General features: G+C 40.1%; 1 protein-coding gene across 2 annotated transcripts in view; it reads right to left on the bottom strand.

Annotated features, from left to right (window-relative positions):
• Positions 1-20,763, bottom strand: part of LOC148085221 (uncharacterized) — a 337,696-nt gene that overhangs the window by 94,200 nt on the left and 222,733 nt on the right. Inside the window, exons 1-7 of one of the 2 annotated variants that reach the window (XM_087783364.1) lie at positions 15,167-15,256; positions 13,182-13,272; positions 12,979-13,113; positions 12,263-12,332; positions 11,917-12,109; positions 11,716-11,798; positions 2,187-3,961 (exon numbers count right to left, since the gene is read on the bottom strand). The exons of the other annotated variant lie outside the window; for it this stretch is intronic. Coding sequence (XP_087639490.1) covers positions 2,187-3,961; positions 11,716-11,798; positions 11,917-12,109; positions 12,263-12,332; positions 12,979-13,113; positions 13,182-13,272; positions 15,167-15,203 — 2,384 coding nt within the window. The 5' untranslated portion in view covers positions 15,204-15,256. Of the gene's footprint in view, positions 1-2,186; positions 3,962-11,715; positions 11,799-11,916; positions 12,110-12,262; positions 12,333-12,978; positions 13,114-13,181; positions 13,273-15,166; positions 15,257-20,763 lie in introns of those variants that run through there. 2 annotated transcript variants of the gene reach the window in all.

Raw genomic sequence — 20,763 nt, 5'->3', positions numbered from 1 at the left:
AAGCCACCTTTCTCCCCCCCAACAAGCCCTACTGCCTCAGCTTCCCAACCCCCCACAGCCACCTCTCTCTGTTACATCTGAACAGGTGAGGAGAGAATTAAGGCGACTGAAGATCAGGAAAGCTGCTGGACCAGATGGACTCAGCTCCAGACTGCTCAGGGACTGTGCTGATCAACTTTGTGAGTTGGTCACACACATCTTCAACCTGAGCCTCAAACTGGAGAAGGTCCCGGTCCAGTGGAAGACCTCCTGTGTGGTTCCGGTTCCCAAGGCGGTACACGCGAAGGAGCCAAGCCACTTCAGACCAGTCGCCCTGACCTCCCATCTGATGAAGACCTTGGAGAGGCTGGTACTCCGGGAGCTACGCACGACGGTGAGCTCTGCGTTGGATCCGCTGCAGTTCGCCTACAGGCCAAAGATGGGGGTGGACGACGCCGTCATCTATCTGCAGCACCGGGCACTGACTCATCTGGAAGCCGCCGGTAGCACTGTGAGAGTCATGTTTTTTGACTTCTCAAGTGCTTTCAACACCATCCAGCCAGCGCTGCTAAGGAAGAAGATGGAGGACGCAGGAGTTGGGACACAGCTGGCAGCATGGACGATGGACTACCTCACCAACAGGCCGCAGTATGTGAGGCTGCAGGACTGCAGGTCTGAGGTGACCATCTGCAGCACCGGGGTGCCTCAAGGGACAGTGCTGTCACCTTTCCTTTTTTCCCTCTACACGGCGGACTTTACCTATGACTCCAGCAGCTGTCACCTCCAGAGGTTTTCTGACGACTCGGCCATTGTGGGCTGCGTGTCTGGGGGGGGCGAGCTGGAGTACAGGTCAGTCATCAAGGACTTTGTTGACTGGTGTGAGAGCAACTACCTTTGCTTAAACACCGGTAAGACAAGGGAGATGGTGATTGACTTCAGGAAAAAGTCCCCACCACATCAACCGGTGAGCATCCAGGGCTCGGACATTGAGCTGGTGGACAGCTTCAAATACCTGGGTGTTCACCTCAACAATAAACTGAACTGGTCCACACACATCAACGCCGTGTATAAGAAGGGCCGAAGTCGCCTCCACCTCCTGGGGAGACTGAGGTCCTTCGGAGTGTGCAGACCACTTTTAAGGACCTTTTATGACTCCGTGGTAGCCTCTGCTATCCACTACGCTGTGGTCTGCTGGGGAGCAGGCAGCACGGACCGGGACAGGAAGAGACTGAACAGGCTGGTCACGAGGGCCGGCTCTGTCCTGGGCTGCTCGCTGGACTCGGTGGAGGAGGTGGGAGAGAGGAGGACACTCTCCAGACGATCCTCCATCAGGGACAACGCTCTTCACCCACTGCACCTGACCGTGGAGGAGCTGGCCAGCTCCTTCAGTGGCAGGCTCAGGCACCCCCAGTGTAGGACGGAGCGTTATAGAAGGTCCTTCATCCCAACTGGTGTCAGGATATTTAACTCTCTACTTTAAATATCCTGATGCTAATCCGTAGTGTGTTTTTCTTCTCGTGTGTTTTTTGTTTTATTTTTTTCCGTTTTTTATTTCTATTTTATTTTATTTTTATTCTATTTTATTTTGTTAATAGTGTTCAATTTCTAATTTTTGTAAATAATTGTATATTCTTAAGATCGTTTTTATTTTATTTTGTATTATCTCTTTTATTATTTCTTTTTCCTTGCACTTTATTTTTTTAAACTGCGCTGTTGTGAAAGTGTGTTTCCCCTCTGGGGATGAATAAAGCTTTTCTATTTTCTATTTATTCATAGTTGCCATGAGATCGATAACTTTGATGACGCTTTAGCTCTTTTGACCAACATGTGTTTCTTAACCTTCTCAATATCAGCCAGTCTATTTGAATATTTGAAAGCTCTTCATTGTTGCTCAGGTCCAGGACTGAGGACAGAAGTGAACAACTTCTCTCTGACAGTCAACAACATCTCAGCCTGTGAAAGAGACGAGTTTCATCAACAAGTGACTTTTTTAATTTTCTATTTGACAAGAATTGAAAGAGTTTATTTGAGGAAAAGTATCTGAATTTATAGATGATCATCATTTGTTTAGAAAATATGAAGCAGGTTTCCAAAGATTATGATCAACTTTGTAACCATGACAACAAGACAACAATGATGAAAGAGTAAAACAAACATTCATGTTCACTTCATATCATCAGAGATGTTTCAGTGTTTGATCAACTTACAGAACTTTGTTTGCAGCTTGAACCACCGGCAGAAGCCTCTCAAGAACCTTCTCTGAAGCAGAGTATTTCTTCAGGTCAAACTCGTCCAGATGTTCCTCTGAGGACAGTAAGATGAAGGCCAGGGCCGACCATTGAGCAGAAGACATTTGTTTAGTGGAGAGACCTCCTGATCTCAGCTGCTGTTGGACCTCCTCCACCAGAGAAGTGTCCTTCACTTCATTCAGACAGTGGAACAGGTTGATGATTCTCTCTGGAGACACATTCTTACTTATCTTCCTCTTGATGAGCTTTGTTGTGCTGTGATTGGTCCAGGAGCTACTTCCTGTCTGTGTCAACAAACCCGGAAAGAGACTCTGGCTGGTCTGCAGAGAAAGACCCAGAAGGAAGCGCAGGAACAAGTCCAGATGTCCATTTGGACTTTTCAGAGTTTCTTCTATTGCTGTCTGGTAGAACCTTTCTGTTTGACTTTTTCTACTAAGGATTCTTAGTAAAGATGTTGGTTTTGATTCCAGCAGGTTGACTCCAGAGTTGATGAAGGTCTGGTGGACGTGAAGAGCAGCCAGAAACTCCTGAACACTCAGGTGGATGAAGCAGAACACTTTTTCCTGGTACAGTCCTCTCTCCTCTCTGAAGATCTGAGTGAACACTCCTGAGTAAACTGAAGCTGCTGAGATGTCGATGTCACACTCTGTGAGGTCTGACTTATAGAAGATCAAGTTTCCTCTCTGCAGATGCTCAAAAGCCAGTTTTCCCAGAGACTCCATCATCTCCCTGCTCTCAGGATCAGAAACTGTGTCAGTCCCAGATCCTCCATCGAACTTCACCTTCTTGACTTTGATCTGAACCACCAGGAAGTAGATGTACATCTCAGTCAGGGTCTTGGGCAGCTGTCCTGTCTCTGTGCTCTTCAACATGTCCTCCAGAACTGTGGCAGTGATCCAGCAGAAGATCGGGATGTGACACATGATGTAGATGCTTCGTGACCTCCTGATGTGAGACATGATGCTGCTGGTCTGCTCCTCATCTCTGAACCTCTTCCTGAAGTACTCCTCCTTCTGGAGGTCATTGAACCCTCTGACCTCTGTCACCATGTCCACACACTCAGGAGGGATCTGATTGGCTGCTGCAGGTCGTGTGGTGATCCAGAGACGAGCTGAGGGAAGAAGATCCCCCCTGATGAGGTTTGTCAGCAGGACGTCTACTGAGGTGGACTCTGTAGCTTCTATCAGGCGCCGACTGTTGAGGAAGTCCAGAGGGAGTCGACACTCGTCCAGACCATCTAAGATGAACAGAACCTGGAGTCCTTCAAAGCTGCTGAGATCTTTGGTTTCAGGAAAGAAAAGATGAACAAGTTCCATCAAACTCAACTTCTTCTCTTTCAACAGGTTCAGCTCTCTGAAGGTGAAAGGAAAAATGAGGTGGAAGTTCTGGTGGGCTTTGTCTTCAGCCCAGTCCAGGGTCAGCTTCTGTGTCAGGAGGGTCTTCCCAATGCCAGCCACGCCCTTCGTCAGCAGTGTTCTGATTGGTCGTTCTCTGTCAGGTGAGGCTTTAAAGAGGTCTTCTTGTCTGATGGTGGTTTCTGGTCTGGTCTGGTTCCTGGTGGCTGCTTCGATCTGTCGGACCTCGTGCTCCTGGTTGACCTGGTCTGTGCCCCCCTCAGTGATGTAGAGCTCAGTGAAGATCTCATTCAGAGGAGCAGAGTTTCCTGCTTTAGCGACCCCCTCAGACACACTGTGGAACTTCTTCTGCAGGCTCCTCTTCATTTGTTCTCCACACTGTAAGGAAATGACAACTTTACTGTAATCAATCATCTAGATTTAACACACATTTCAAATAGTCACTTGATTAACTGATAATCTTTCATATTTAATTCATATTAAATAATCTTATTCTTGCATTGCATTCACTTAAACTAAACTCAGGTTCACAACTCAAAGGCCGAGGTCACAAAGCCTCACACACACAGAAAGATTAAACAATCCCAAATTCCAGGAATTCAGTGTAAACCTGTTTGAGAACTCACACTGAAAGACACAACAGTCCAGTAAGTTGCTGGGAACAAACTCTCTCGAGACTAAACAACTTTGGTAAATTTCCACTACGATCACCTGAGACGGCCATCTTAGAATCAAGTGTTTACAGTCACTGACCAATCCTACATTCACATTTGACTAGAGGTGTTACCCTGAATATTCTACTATAAAGATCCACCATTTTGTCTGATCTTTGCGTTCTGGCATTCGAAGACGTCTGCGATAGATCTCTCTGCTTGCTAGCGCCCGTGATCACGTAAGTTTGTCTCTGACTTTTTCATAATTCACTAAACAAGCATTATTTCTCTTAAACGCAATACTGTGTCTGTCTTTCTTGTCCACCACCACGTACGAGGCTGGGGAGGGGTCGGTGTTCCTCGGAACAGAGAAACCCCAAACAAATTGGTGACCGTGACCCTTGGCGTGGACTGGTGGTTTGAAGGCCTTTTCGATTCCGAGAGGAACTCTGAGCTGATTGTTCTCCAGGCAACCAGAGGCGCCATTATACCTTACTTCAAGAATCAGGTGAGAAAGATTTTTTCTTATTTCCTACATAGATTTTTGTTAGCTTGTATTTTGGAATTAATTGAAAGTATATTGTAAGTTAGGAAAGCTTAGATATTTTTTAGTTTTGGTTGCCTGGACGAATAAACGTAAGTCTCTGGTTCTGTCACAAATTTAGATTATATTTTACAATATTGCTTTCTTAAACTGATGCTCGTTTTTGGGGTATTTTATTGTCTGTTGCTGTTTGTTGTTGTATTAAGTGTAGACGACATTATCGTGTCCCGGGTTGAAGTTTTGAAGAAAAAACGTTGTGAAGTTTGAAGAAAAAATGTTGTGAAGTTTTGAAGTAAAAACGTTGTGAAGTTTGAAAAAAAAAACGTTGTGAAGTTTGAAAAAAAAACGTTGTGAAGTTTTGAAGAAAAAACGTTGTGAAGTTTGAAGAAAAAATGTTGTGAAGTTTTGAAGAAAAAACGTTGTGAAGTTTGAAGAAAAAACGTTGTGAAGTTTGAAAAAAAAACGTTGTGAAGTTTGAAGAAAAAATGTTGTGAAGTTTTGAAGAAAAAACGTTGTGAAGTTTGAAGAAAAAACGTTGTGAAGTTTGAAGAAAAACGTTGTGAAGTTTGAAGAAAAACGTTGTGAAGTTTGAAGAAAAACGTTGTGAAGTTTGAAAAAAAAACGTTGTGAAGTTTGAAGAAAAACGTTGTGAAGTTTGAAAAAAAAACGTTGTGAAGTTTGAAGAAAAAACGTTGTGAAGTTTGAAGAAAAACGTTGTGAAGTTTGAAGAAAAACGTTGTGAAGTTTTGAAAAAAAAACTTTGTGAAGTTTTGAAGAAAAAACGTTGATTAGAATTTAAGTTTGATTGATAGGCAGAGGAGACGGTTACACGACCTGGTAACCCTTGGGAATTCAGAGTAGGGGTGGAAGTATAAGTGGCTCCCTCTACCGGGCGTCTGACATTTTTAATTTCAGATTCCTTAACTAGTTAGGATGCTTGGCCAATGGGTGATTATGGTAGACATACTTTTTCAGTAAGCCAAGTAGCTATCATTAATTTGGGGATAGGTGGGATTTGAGAGGCTCTCCCAGTATCCTGGTCTGAAGACTCTGCCAGCTGTGGGTGTGTAGGCCAGTTAGATCTCATTGTGTTCTGTGTTGAGAGGCTCCACAAAAAAAAAATTGGCAGTATAGTCAGGACTAGTTAATTTTTCCGAACAATCACGGTGATGGATCAAGTCTCATTGGTGATTAGTTAAGAGTTAGTTAGATGGGGGTTGAAATAGAATGGAATAGTTGAGAGGCTCCTATCCAGGGTGTTTGGAAGCTAATTGAGCGATTTGAGAGGCTCCTGCCATTATGACTTCAACACTTTAGACACGACAGGCTGGTTAGAGTCTCGTTCCACGTAGCATAGTGTGTCTCTCTGGCCTGTTTTGTTTAAATTGTCTGTGTCTGTATATATAAAGATCTCTGACTTTGTGTGATTCAGCTGAGAGTGTATGTGTGTGTGTCTTTGGACACTATCTCTTGCTGATAAGAACTGCTGCTTGGCAGACGTTGTCTGGTCAGCTGCGGCAAGGCAACTGAGCTCCGAAAGAAAGTTTCCTTTTTGGTAGGAGTGGTTTCACTTAGAGGTTGGACTTCTAAGACTTCCCACTTTTTCCTCACTGACCCCCCCTGCTGGTTCATCTCCGCACACAAATTATTTCTTCATCTTGAATTCTAGTTTCTAGATTGTTTGTTTATGAAAGCAAGTAATGTTAATTGAAGTGAATGTGTAAAGTGATTGTTCAGGTTTCTATTTTGGTGTTCTGAATTTTATTTTTTCTTCTCCCTTCAATTTTTTACTTCTTACGTTTTCTCTTACCTTTACCAATTGTTGTCATTTCTATTTTTATTTTTTTGTTGATTGATTTCAATTATCTCTTGTTATCAGTAATATTGTTACCCATTTTTCTTTATTTCCTTCCCTTCTTTGTTTATCTCTTAAGTATTTTGGTTGGGTTTAATATAATTATCTTCTCTCTTTATTAAGCAACACTCTTTGTTGACAATAGTTATTTTACAATTATTCCTGTTTCTTAATTAAGGTATATATAAATATATACAGTTAATTATACAGTTAATTAGTGTTATAATTGGTTAAAGAAGAAAAACAAAAACAACTCACATATCAATTTTCTCCTTCTTCTGCAGTGTTCAATAACAATAACACAATTAACATTGATTGTTGACATCCTTTGTTTTTGCATGTATTAATGACCTTTTGACCCCATTATCTTAACCACCCTCTCCTCCTATTTCACATGGTCAATTGATCAACTCACAATTGATCAACTCTCAATTGATCAACTCAAAATTGATCAACTTACAATTGGTCACATTGCATGTCACTTTTGTTGTTTTGTTTAACTAATACTGCTTATCTGAAACAAGTGTGTCATTGACTGCTTGCACGTGTGTACGTTTGTTGACATCTAGTTCCTGTTTTCTCTTCTTCTCTCAATTTCTGATCTTTGGTGTTGTGTTTGATGTGCTGCCCCCTGCTGGTTTTCCCTTTACTTACTTCTTAATTGATTATTGCTACTGACTCAATTAGTGTAATTATTCAATTAAATCAATCACATTTATCTAATTAGATCAGTATTCTTGATTTTTCGATTAATACATTTAAATTACATAAAATAAACAGATTCAATTACAAATTACATCTTATTATTTTAACAATTAGTTATAACCTTATATATATATATATATATATATATATGGGTTGTTTTTTTTAAACATTCATTTTTATTAATTTTCCATTATTTTCGTTTATTTTATTATTATCATTTACAATTTTTTTTTTTTTTTAATTTTGTTTTAAATTTTAAATTTTAAATTTTTCTTTATTTTTGTTGTTTTTTTATTTTAACATTTTTAACTATTATCATTATTATTATTTCTATTCTTTTTTTATTTTATTTTTAATTTACATTCTTATTTTTATTTTATTTTTATTATTATTATAATTATTATAATCAGTTTTTCTTTTACTCGCTACAAGTCAAATTTCTTAATACTACTATTTCTTCTGTTTTAACTTTTCCTTTCTTTAGTTAAATTGACGATACTTTGTTGTGAATTGGATTATTTTTATTTAATTTTTAGTCATCTTGCTTGAATATCAGACGATATCTGATATAGATATATTGAATCTGATATTCAAGCTCCACTTGTCACCATTGTTTCTGGGATGCTTGATTTGGTTAGCACTAATGACAGAAACTGAAATCTAAGAAAGTGGTTGAAAGCCAAAAGCCAAGACGCAGAGTTTACTGGGGAAGTGCCAAATCATGATCCGTCAAGAAATATACGTGCCCAAATGTCAGCTGCAAATACTTGTAGTACTCCCTCAGGTAAGGCTGAGCAAGCCTCAAGGGACCAGCTTGGTGAGTTAATCCCACCTGTTGCATTTAGTTCGCGTCACATGACTGCACATGATGGTTCTCCAACTGCAAGTCGGAAGCATGTGATTTTGTTGATGGTGATCCTGAAAACGAAGATTTTCTGGCGCCGGTAGTTACCCAACCTCCTAGAGGTGCAAAGTCTAAGACTCAGCCGAAACGTGAATATAATTTACGATCACTAAAAGAGTATGCAAGGAACCCTTCACGTGGTACTCCTCAAATGCCGATGGTTCCTTTTCCTAACGATCCTACACAAGCCATATACTCTCCTTACACTCGTAAGGATTTGCAGTCAATAGTGGAGAATATGCCTCCACTCTCTCAGGGAGGTGCACCTTGGATTCGTAGCATTGAACATCACACTATGGGCGACAAACTGTGTATGAGAGATTTCCGCATCATCACTTCCAGGGCTGCTGGCTCAACGGCTGCAGCTAATATTGAACAGGAAGCAAATACTCAAGACGTCGATCCTGACGATCCTTTCGAGTATCACCGCGTGGCTCTGTATAATGCTATCAGACGACAGTTTCCTGTCTGCTACACTTCTGGACAACTTTCTAATCTGCCACCGAAGCCAATGGAGGAACCTGGAGAGTACATACATCGGTGTCTCCAGGCATGGCAAGACTTAACTGGAGCTGATCCTCGCCATGATCAGTCCACCCAAATAGTGTTCCGCATGAATATGATAAACTCTCTGCCTGAGTCTGTCGAGAAGGGTCTTGATTCAGTGGTTAACCTTAATAGTAAACCTTATGACGACTGGGTTACTGACGTCATTCATTTTTTGAAAATCCACAATAAAGGGGAAACTAGTGCAAAGAACTCTTATTATGACGTCCAGACACAGTTATCCAGAACCCAACTTAAAAACATAAAAGAAGACTCTAAAAGGAAACAGATGGCTCAGACTTCTGTTCCTGTCTCTGCCCTGGAAAATGCTTTTGAGGGCACTATCATGGCTCCACAGTGGCGATTTGCTGGAGGGCGTGGGCGTGTCAGGGGAAGAGGACGAGGGTATAGAAACAACCGAAGCAGTCCAAACGACCAAGCTTGCTTCATCTGTGGCGCTCTGGAGCACTGGGCGAATGAATGTTCCCACTATCAATCAACCGACAATGGATTCAACAACTTCCAGAGACGTGGAGGTCCACCCAGGCCGAGGGGTGGTTTTGGCGGTTACGTGGCTCCAAATCAATATCAGATGCCACAATAGGGAAGCCCGAGACGCTGCTCTGAGGTGTTAGCTCTCAAAGAACCACTCATAGAGCTCACTGTTGGAGGACAGACTATGAATATGTTGCTGGATACCGGTGCAAGATACACCACAAGTAAATATGAACTTCCTATCTCTGGCAACACCACCTCAGTTGTTGGCATCTCTGGGACACCACAGGTCCTCCATTTCAGCATACCTCTCCCTTGTGAACTATTGGGGACCAAGTTTACCCATTCACTATTGATTTCTTCTCAATGTCCAGTTGGCCTGCTGGGAAGAGACATTTTATCACTCACTGGCACATCTTTGACTTTCACGCCCTCTGGAACTTTGGTCCAATTCCAAAATGGTGAAACCTACAATTGCTGCAATTATCCTGAGCTGCACAAGCATGAACTCTCTGCCCAACTCTCCACCGAAAATGAACTCTTGCCCGCACCAGAGAGGGAGGCCGCTGTGTACTGGTTCAACGTGATTGAACCCCCTGATGGTTTCTCCCAACTTGAAAAGACTTTTGAGACCTGGAAAAAGTGGATTATGCTGCTGCGCTCGTATGATCCACCTGCGGACCCCCCGCACTGAACTATGAACTATGTCTGGGATGATGATGACCCTGACTACGATGACAAATGGCACGATCTGGTCGCAAACATGAACTTGACTCTTGTGTGCGGTGACATTTTTGTGGGTCCGGACGGTGTGGCGGCTGAAGTTGAATTAACAAACGAACAAGGTTTTCTCTATGCTCTCTCCGACACTTCTGTCCCTCATGTTACTTTGGCTGTTGTTGCTGGTGGGGAAGCTAGAGCCCTGGAACCCATGATTAAAAAATGCAAGACAGCTTGGACGTTGGTCTCATTCATGTTCCATCCGTCCAAATAACTCTCAAACCTAAAATCGTTCCTATTTGACGTGCCCAATATCATCTACCCTTTGAGAAAATAAAGGGTATTGAGGCAACTATTGCTGGATTGAAGAAGGCTGGTGTTTTAATCACTGCTGAATCTGAGTGGAACACTCCAATTTTGCCGGTGCCAAAACCGGGTAAATCAGAATATCGAATGGTGCACGATCTCCGTCCAATCAATCAAGTTGTGGTCCCTTCTGGGTTTGTCGTCCCAAATCCTTTTGTGATGTTCACGGCTATCACTCCAGAACTAAAATATTTCTCTGTTCTTGATCTTGCCAACGCATTTTTCTCCATCCCTTTGCATGAGAATACTAGAAATATCTTTGCCTTCACCTACCAAGGAGAACATCTCACATACACTAGACTTCCACAAGGTTACATTGACTCACCAGCAATTTTTAACTATTGCCTAAAAAAGCATTTTGAGGAACTCTCATTGCCTGAGAATGCTGTTCTTTTGCTTTATGCTGACGACATTTTAATTGGTGCGCCCTCGGCTGAGGATAATTTAAGAGCTACTGAGATTATATTACGTTTCTTGGCTAAGAAAGGCTATAAAATCAGCAGACAGAAAGCTCAGATTTTTTTGACAAAATAAAATAATAATTCTGATTCTCATACTGGAAACAAATCTCTCCATCTCAGATACATCCACTAAGGCCACTGATTCTGCTACAGCCCAGATCAAAATCTGTAGTATTGGCCAAGCCCATGAATTTGTCTGCTAGACAAAAGCGTCAAGCCCCAAACTATCCTCCTATCTACAACGACGAGGTAGGAAAAGATCAGACATTTCAAATTGACTACTGTTCTGTTGCCGATTGTGGATCCTGCACAAACGATGCCATTTGGCGACCAAACCCAAAGTATCTCTGTCTGGTCTGGCATCCTAATTGTAAGATTGATTCACTTTGCAACCTCAGCAGGTCTATTGCAAAATGTACCACCCGTGAATGCATCATGAACATTATTCGATCTAAAACCGATTCACTTTGTTCATCCTGGAAGAGTGTTGTTGCTAACACTGGCCCCTCCAGATGGAATTGTCATTAAACTGATCTCTATCCACTGGCCCAACGAATCTCAATAACTAAAATGACGGCCAGAGCAAATTGTGTTAAGAATCGATGTAATCCTCTTTCTGTTCATCTTTCATCCCCTGCACTCAAAGACACTGGACTGTATGGTTTAGGAAGCTGGGAAAATGGACATGATCCAATAGGTATATTCTTCCTGAATGTAACTAAGAAACGCACTTCTGAATTAGATAAAATTAACATTATGGCAACCGAAATGGGATATTATGAAGAAAACATGTGGTTAAAATGGATCCATCTAACTGCTAAACAACATAAGAAATATGACTGCATAATGTGTTCTCGGGCTAGACCAACGTTGTTCACCACACCTGCTCCTTTGCATCATATAGATGATCCGGCTGGATTTGTCTGTATGCTGGCTTTGATGATGACTGAGAGGAAGCAAGACTTCCTGAATGAAGACATAAGTGACATGAGTCAGAAGATTGTAGAAGGTGAAATTGGAGTAAAATCTTCAGATCTGAGGAAAGTGTTCTTCAGCTTCTTCATGTTTGTTCACATGTTCTTACTGCTCCACAGACGCTCGGCCAGATCCTCCTGCTCCATGTCCTTCAGGAGATGAACTGTGATCCTGAGGAAGTCTTCCCTGATGCTTCTCCACTTCTCATCTTCCTCCTCAGTCTGTGGAGTCTCTGGACTCACAAACCTCCAGACTCTCTTCAGCTCCTTCTGCATATAGTTGTAGAAGTTTCTCTCCAGTGACTGGAACAGAATCACAGAGAAGAAAGTCAGAGTGATAGTAGATCATCTCAAGAACCACAAAGACCAGAGATTTTAAACTTGGATTCAGCTGAATGATGATGGTGAACAAAAGGAACCTCTAGGATTAAGACCTCCTCTGGCTCATGAACATACCAGCCGTATGGTTTCCAGTTGTGAGGGATGTTGCTGACCAATGAGAAGCTCTGAGCTCTGATGGTCCACTCTGAGAAGAAGAGATGAAGTCAGGACTGTGAATTAGCTCTTCAGTGTGGAGACGATCTAACTTGAAGGTTCCTCTCAAAATTACAGAGAGTACCATCTGAATAAGAATAGAAATGTTATCAAACTAAACTGTTTAGTTTAAATGTAATATTATAACATATGGAGACTTTAAACTTCAAGGACTCACAACAGTCCAGAATATTCTGGTTCCTCCTGCTGGATCCTGATGAAAACATAACTCTGATCAACTCTCATCTGTTTCTATCCTGGTATTCACCAGCTGAACCACTAGATGTCCTCACACTGCTGCACATGTCCACCTCTGCACTACAACTGTGAAAGCAACGTTTGAGGTTTTTAATTTAAACACTGCAGTGAAACTGGCAACGAAAATTCGTTGCTTGGCAACCGTTAAAATATACAGCTGAGTGAATGTATTCATAAAAGTATAAATATAAATATTAATAAGTTAAAAATAATGCAATATAGTATAAACAGAATACATAAATAACCTTGAAACAACTGAAAGCAACATTTGAGATTCTTAATTGTGTCTTTATCTCCCCCTGCTGGTGTTGAGAGTGAAGTGAAGTTCTCTGGTTTAATGTGTGTTTGAACCTGGTAGACTCACACTTGTTCACTCTCACCTCACACCTGGAGACTCTTCACTTCCTCTGAAGCCAATCAATCTCCACATTGAACGATCACTCTTCAGAGACACACAGCAGGGTTCTGGTCCAGATCTTGGTCCAGGTCCAACAGGTTCTTGCTGCTGCTTTGATCTTGAACACAGAAGTAGAATGAGTGAGAATGAAGACATGGAGGACAATCTTGGAGGTCCTTGTCTCACCTCTGAGTGCTGGTCTGTTCATCGTGCTCCTCACACTGAGGGTATTTAAAGGAGTCTCTGTCCTCACCATGAGTCTCAGCAGAGTCTTCACCTTCACACAAACACACTCGTGAGATTCTTGTCAACATCAAAAGTTGTTCTCGCCTCATAGTGTAAAAACTATAATCAATACTTTCATAATGTCCTGTTTCCATTAGAGGAAAACAGATTTTACTTCACACGTTCTGCGCCCTCTACAGGCAGGGTTAGATGGTGCATGTTTTTCAAACGAGTGTCAAAATCTCATCCTCCACTGCATTGATTTCCTACTAAAAAAGTTTGTACACTCAAACCCAGAAAAAAGTGCATAAAAATATTCAGATGTATGAATGTGTGCGTGACAGGAATTCAAGCATTTTTACTTTCTTCATCCAAATCAAAGTAGAGTTCAGACGGGTTCATCCCTTTTCACGCCTCCATTAAAATATGTCAATCATGTTTAAATGAACCACGAGACCCGAGATTCTCCATTCCGTGAGAAAAACAAATTAATTCATGAAATGGATTAACAGTTTATATTGTTATATATTTCAAACATTACTGACATGGACCAGACTTAATATAAATGTTTATATGTTTACATACACGTTTATTAACAAGAATATTGTATTTACAGAGGCTATCATTGGCTTATTTGAATCATTTTATGATCAAGTTTAACGAGAATAAAACTTTAGATCAGTAACTTAAAGCACTGTAGTGATGATGATGATGATGATGATGATGATGATGATGATGATGATGGTCTGATCGTCTCTGAGCTTCATTTGAATTTGTGGCTCACCTGCTCAACACATGGACTTATTCTTACTATGTTTTTAAAATGAGAGTGTTTTCTTTGCATGTAGTTATTATGTGATGGTGTATTTATTTAAGTGTGTTTTTAAGGATATACAGTAGTTCCGATCACGTGATCACATGAAGGAAACCGGCTTTAGCTGCTTTCATTCTGCAGCTTCACTTTGATATAACTGACTGACGTGATGTTGTTTCACAAGAACGTCTGTGACTCTCGTAGAGAAGACTTGAAGGATCCCATTTTGTTTGTTGCATTATAAAAACAATCTTATAATTCCTTCTCGTTTTTTCCTAATTTCGTAAAATGCCTGGAAAACAATTGCATATACATCATTTTGTCTTAATAAATAAAGATCATTATTTTAGTAAATGAGAAACATATTTTTAAGTTTAATTTTAAGTACAATTTATTATCCACTCATGTATCTACAAACATATTGATATTAATGTGTCTCTGGATCTGAGCAGTAAATATGTATGTAGGACACCTTCAAACCTGTCAGGAAGTCAAGTTTCACGCTCCTATTATTCTTGATACATATGAAATTTGCTGCGCTCACATTGAAAGAGACCAGAGCTCCGACTGGCTGCTGTTCATGTCACATAAATGGTTATTGCGTCGATTACTTCTCTTTTATTTTCTTATTTCATATTTTATTATGTCACGGCTCGACCGGTAGATCGCGGCCGACTATTAGGCACCCCTGGTCTATATTAACAATACACACTCACATGATAACACTATCAGTCACTACAACAGCACAGACACACGATAATGGTATACTATTTGCTGATAAAGAATATTTATAGACAAAAACAGTGGTTGAAAAATACTAGATTCTTATAAACTGCGTCATCAGGAACTTAAACAAATATGCACGCACACAAACACACCCAAACACACCCAAGCACACACATCAAAGCACAAATATACATACAAAACAAATACTCACACACACAGCACACATGCTGACAAATAAACACATGTACATGTCAGGTGTTTGAATGTGGTCTGATTCAGATTTTCTCTGCAATCATTTCTAGATCTTTTTCAACTTCTGAAAACATCAACAAGGATCGTCTGATTAATTTATTTTAATTTCTTTTCATCAACTGCTGACTTGTGTGAGAGTCAGAGAGTCACTGACCTGTCTGCAGCTTTCTTCTCTGTGGTCTCAGGTCCATGTTGGAGCAGAATTCAGCTTCTTCTGACCAGAACTGATGGAACAAGACACTGATCAACTCCTTCTGACGCTGGTATAAAGGGTGGACTGACATAAAACTATGGGACTCATGAAACCGGTGTTTCTTGTTAGACTGTTACCAGGTGTGGTGTTCTGGTTCATTGTCAAGATTTTATTGACTGTATGTGCTTTCATTTCTCTCCTGAAAGGAATTAAAAGTTAAAAAAAAAAAAAAAAAATCTGAGGATCTCTAGTTTCCTTGTTCAGACTGACCCAAACACAAGATGAACCCCTTTCTCTTCATAACCATGGTTCTACAAATGGTTCTTTCTGTTTAGTCATTTACCTTCATTGCAACTAGTACAATGAGAAAAAAACGATGTACTCTCCACACAGCAGGGGGCAGTAGGCCGCTCCTGTAAAAGGCCTCACTTTCCACCAACAAGGCAACTTTTTGGGGTCAGGAAAGCTGAAGTCTACTGGACCCACTTGTAAAGGGCGTTGCAGCCATAGAACCATGTTACAGTTTTTTTGGATTGATAAACACTAAAATTTGTGCACAATTATAAAAACCTTACACTCGAGGAACAAAACTCCAGCCTTGATTACCACAACTATAAGCATAATGTCAGCTTCGCAATTTTTGCAGATTACTGCACACAATTAAAACAGTCAAAACACGGAGTCCCTTCCGTTCGCTCCAACACCACGTCACTTCCGGTTCTTATACTTCGCTTCGTGGAGAAAGATGGACAATCAAGTGTGTCACGGGTCGTTTATTCGCCGCTTCAAGTCAAACAAAATACAAGCTTTATGATCGCGACCGGACAAACTTTCTTCCGGCGACTGTACAGGTCAATAGCCCCGGAAGAAAATGTCCCGATCTGTAGAAACATCGCTATATTTAAGGCAAATTTCCTGCCCAGGGGGTCATCCTTTCCGGCCAAATGGTTCTTATCCCTGTGTCCCGATCCCCGTAGAGAGAGCTTTCCTAATTTGTTTCCTTGTAATCTAATCATTCAAATGTTCTCGGGTGGGGGTTTCCGTCTTTTAGCCCCCCTTTTCCTGGTGTGTCTTGCTTCGTTCTTTGATCTACGATTTAAGGTGTGATTGGCAGATATAAAGATGTTTTAAATAATCGATGTCGTATCTCTAATTCTGTCTCAAGCTGGTCTTGAAACATTGTGTCAGTCTGGAGGGAATGTTGATTGTGAATGTGTATTCAAACATTTAAGCTCTTAGATGAAGCGACTAATTTATACTATATAGTTTGATTATCTTTTAGCATTAATTTAAGTATGGCGTATACGTATAGTGTATAATAATTTAAATCTAACACAGGGTTAGACTGACATAAAAGTATGTGACTCATGAAACCGGTGTTTCTTGTTAGACTGTTACCAGGTGTTGTGTTCTGGTTCATTGTCAAGATTTTATTGACTGTATGTGCTTTCATTTCTCTCCTGAAAGGAATTAAAAGTAAAAAAAACAAAAAAAACATAACCATGGTTCTACAAATGGTTCTTTCTGTTTATTCATTTATCTTCATTGCAAAGGGTACAATGAGAAAAATACGATGTACTCTCCACACAGCAGGGGGCAGTAGGCTGTGTCTGTAAAATGCCTCACTTTCCACCAACAAGGCAACTTTTTGGAGTCAGGAAAGCTGAAGTCTACTGGACCCACTTGTAAAGGCCGTTGCAGCGAAAACAACCATGTTAAAGTTTCTTTGTATTGTATGAACACTAAAATCGAAAGTCATACACAATTATAAAAACCTTACATTCGAGGAAAAAAACTCCAGCCGTGATTAGCACAACTATAAGCACAATGTCAGCTTCACACTTTTTGCAAATGACTGCACACAATCAATTGCAAAACCCTAAACACACTTGTATACATTAGACACATATATCATATCAGTTCCTTGCAAACTGCAAAACACTGACTTTCAAATGACCACACTCATGATTTAATTAACACAACACTCAGATGCACATGATTGCTTAATTGTAGACACAACAATCAGATTCATGCTCTACAAAAAGGCAGCATTTCTGGATCAACTGCACAACATCCTCACAGTGAACCAAATACAACAGATGCAAAACATTGTCATCTGGAACAATGTATCATTCCACCTCTCTGCACAGGTCCACAACTGGTTTCAGCAAAATCCTCAATGTTCTGTGCTATAGCTTCCACCATACTCTTAATTTCTGGAGAGTATGGAGTTATTTTCAACATGGCGGTGGAAGGTAATGATCTGCAGCCCCAGATTAAAGTGCCACTCATTGAGGTCATGTAGGAGGCCTGTGACCAAATCGACGCCATATTCAAGCATGGATTCCTGGATAATCCCTAATACTTTCTGCTGGACTTTCTTTAATTTTTTTTATTTATCCCCCACCTCCCCACATATTTTTTATAGTATCTTTTTTAAATTATTATTGTCAGGTGTGCCGTTGAAAAAAGATCCAATTTCACATAATTTCTCTTTAAATATTAATATATATCAGCAAATAATATACCATACTGTGGTTATTGTACCCATTGGTTGACGTGCAGTCGTGAGAAGAGATCTCTGACTGACCTTCCTGCACATCAACCAGTTTATTTATTTATTTGAATTAGGACGATGCATATTCCTCAGCATAGAGCAACAGCGTAAATATGCCAGAGTTAACACAATAGCTTATTTTCATCCGTTGTCCTCAGGCAGGTTAGATGATACAAAAGATAAATCACAAGATATTACCTGTAATGTAACTTTCTGTGGTGCGTTAACACGAGAGCTAACTCGCTAAAACACTGAATAGATATTTCCCGGTGGCCGACAAAGCTCACAACAAATACAAATACCGAAGCGATTACACTTCAAATTTAAGCGAAAACACTCTGACATTTAGCCAAAACGAAAATGTGTGGCATTATTGCACAAAGGAAGTGACGTTCATGTGAGTTCGGGGACTTTATTGTTGAAACACCGACTGAAGCAACAAGTAGCGGAAGATTTAAAACGAAAGAGAATGAAAATGAAGTGAACTTAATTTAATGTCAAGCTCCGAGTGTCATAAATGATATTTACGGTAAATTGTTTTATGTTTTATTATTCTGTAGTAATGTTATAGATACATTATAAAAAGGTTTATTTTCAGAATATCTAAGTTCTGGTAGATTTAACTTTAAAATTGCATTTAGGTAAAATGACCTGAAGAAAGGAGCACCACCCTTGTATTCTAGTCCAAAGGAAACTGTAGGATTTTCGTGGATAATAATCAATTATTTGGCCTAATTAATTAATTATGAAACACTAGGTTGAATCAATCTCATTAACTGAAGTTACTACTTGTTTTCGTGATTATTGTTCTTTACTGAGTAAGAGGCTCTTAAATTGATTATACAAAAATATGAAAAATTGTAAAGGCAACTGACGTACTATTTATAGGATTTATTGAACGAAACAAAGACAAAAAGTTAAGAACAATGTAATGGAATGATGATGCTTGCTTTGATATCATGGAAGGAATAATATTAATTATTCAGAAAGTAACGGACTTGAAGGCTTTGATAATTCTCAACTTCTGGGAAAGCTTTACAACTTATCTTAAGCTAATCTTACTACCTCTGATCAATTTGAAAAATCCCAACACATCAATCAATGCAAGAGAGACAATGTTACAGTTTCTTATGTCGTCGAGAGGAGAGAGGAAGGCGTGATGATGACGAGGAGGTTGATGTGAAGAGGATGAGGAGGAGTAGGAGGAGCACGACTTCTAGCTTATTTTTAACTTTTAGCTGACGCTGGTATTAAGGGTTGGACTGAAATGAAAGTATGTGACTCATGAAACCAGTGTTTCTTGTTAGACTGTTACCAGGTGTGGTGTTCTGGTTCATTGTCAAGATTTTATTGACTGTACGTGCTTTCATTTCTCTCCTGAACTTTTCAGAGGATCTCTAGTTTCCTTGTTCAGACTGACCCAAACACAAGATGAACCCCTTTATATTAATAACCATGGTTCTACAAATGGTTCTTTCTTTTTAGTCATTTATCATCATTGCAACTAGTACAACGAGAACAAAACAATGTACTCTCCACACAGCAGGGGGCAGTAGGCCACGTCTGTAAAAGGCCTCACTTTCCACCAACAAGGCAACTTTTTGGAGTCAGGAAAGCTGAAGTCTACTGGACCCACTTGTAAAGGGAGTTGCAGCGAAAACAACCATGTTAAAGTTTCTTTGTATTGCATAAACACTAAAATCAAAAGTCATACACAATTATAAAAACCTTACATTCGAGGAAAAAAACTCCAGCCGTGATTAGCACAACTATAAGCACAATGTCAGCTTCACACTTTTTGCAAATTACTGAACACAATCAATTGCAAAACACTAAACACACTTGTATACATTAGACACATATATCATGATATCAGTTCCTTGCAAATTGCAAAACACTGACTTTCAAATGACCACACTCATGATTTAATTAACACAACACTCAGATGCACATGATTGTTTAATTGTAGACACAACAACCAGATTCATGCTCTACAAAAAGGCAGCATTTCTGGATCAACTGCACAACATCCTCACAGTGAACCAAATACAACAGATGCAAAACATTGTCATCTGGGACAATGTATCATTCCACCTCTCTGCACAGGTCCACAACTGGTTTCAACACAATCCTTAATGTTCTGTGCTATACCTTCCACCATACTCTTAATTTCTGGAGAGTATGGAGTTCTTTTCAACATGGCGGTGGAAGGTAATGATCTGCAGCCCCAGAGTAAAGTGCCACTCATTGAGGTCATGTAGGAGGCCTGTGACCAAATCGACGCCATATTCAAGCATGGATTCCTGGATAATCCCTAATATTTTCTGATGGACTTTCTTTAATTTTTTTGTTATCACCCCCCACATATTTTTTCTAGTATCTTTTTTATTATTATTATTGTCAGGTGTGTCGTTAACAAAAGATCCCATTTCACATAATTTCTCTTTAAATATTTTTCATCAGCAAACAATATACCATACTGTGGTTATTGTACCCATTGGTTGACGTGCAGTCGTGAGAAGAGATCTTTGACTGACCTTCCTGCACATCAACCAGTTTATTTATTTATTTGAATTAGGACGATGCATATTCCTCAGCATAGAGCAACAGCGTAAATATGCCAGAGTTAACACAATAGCTTATTTTCATCCGTTGTCCTCAGGCAGGTTAGATGATAAAAAAGATAAATCACAAGATATTACCTGTAATGTAACTTTCTGTGGTGCGTTAACACGAGAGCTAACTCGCTAAAACACTGAATAGATATTTCCCGGTGGCCGACAAAGCTCACAACAAATACAAATACCGAAGCAATTACACTTCAAATTTAAGCGAAAACACACGACATTTAGCCAAAACAGAAATGTGTGGCATTATTCCACAAAGGAAGTTACGTTCATGTGAGTTCGGGACTTTATTGTTGAAACACCGACTGAAGCACAAGTAGCGGAAGATTTAAAACGAAAGAGAATTAAAATGAAGTAAACTTAATTTAATGTCA

This window comes from Callionymus lyra, chromosome 2 (assembly GCF_982586985.1).
Source record: "Callionymus lyra chromosome 2, fCalLyr1.hap1.1, whole genome shotgun sequence".
NCBI classification, from domain to species: Eukaryota; Metazoa; Chordata; class Actinopteri; order Syngnathiformes; family Callionymidae; genus Callionymus; species Callionymus lyra.
This window is presented reverse-complemented; position numbering and strand designations above follow the sequence as displayed.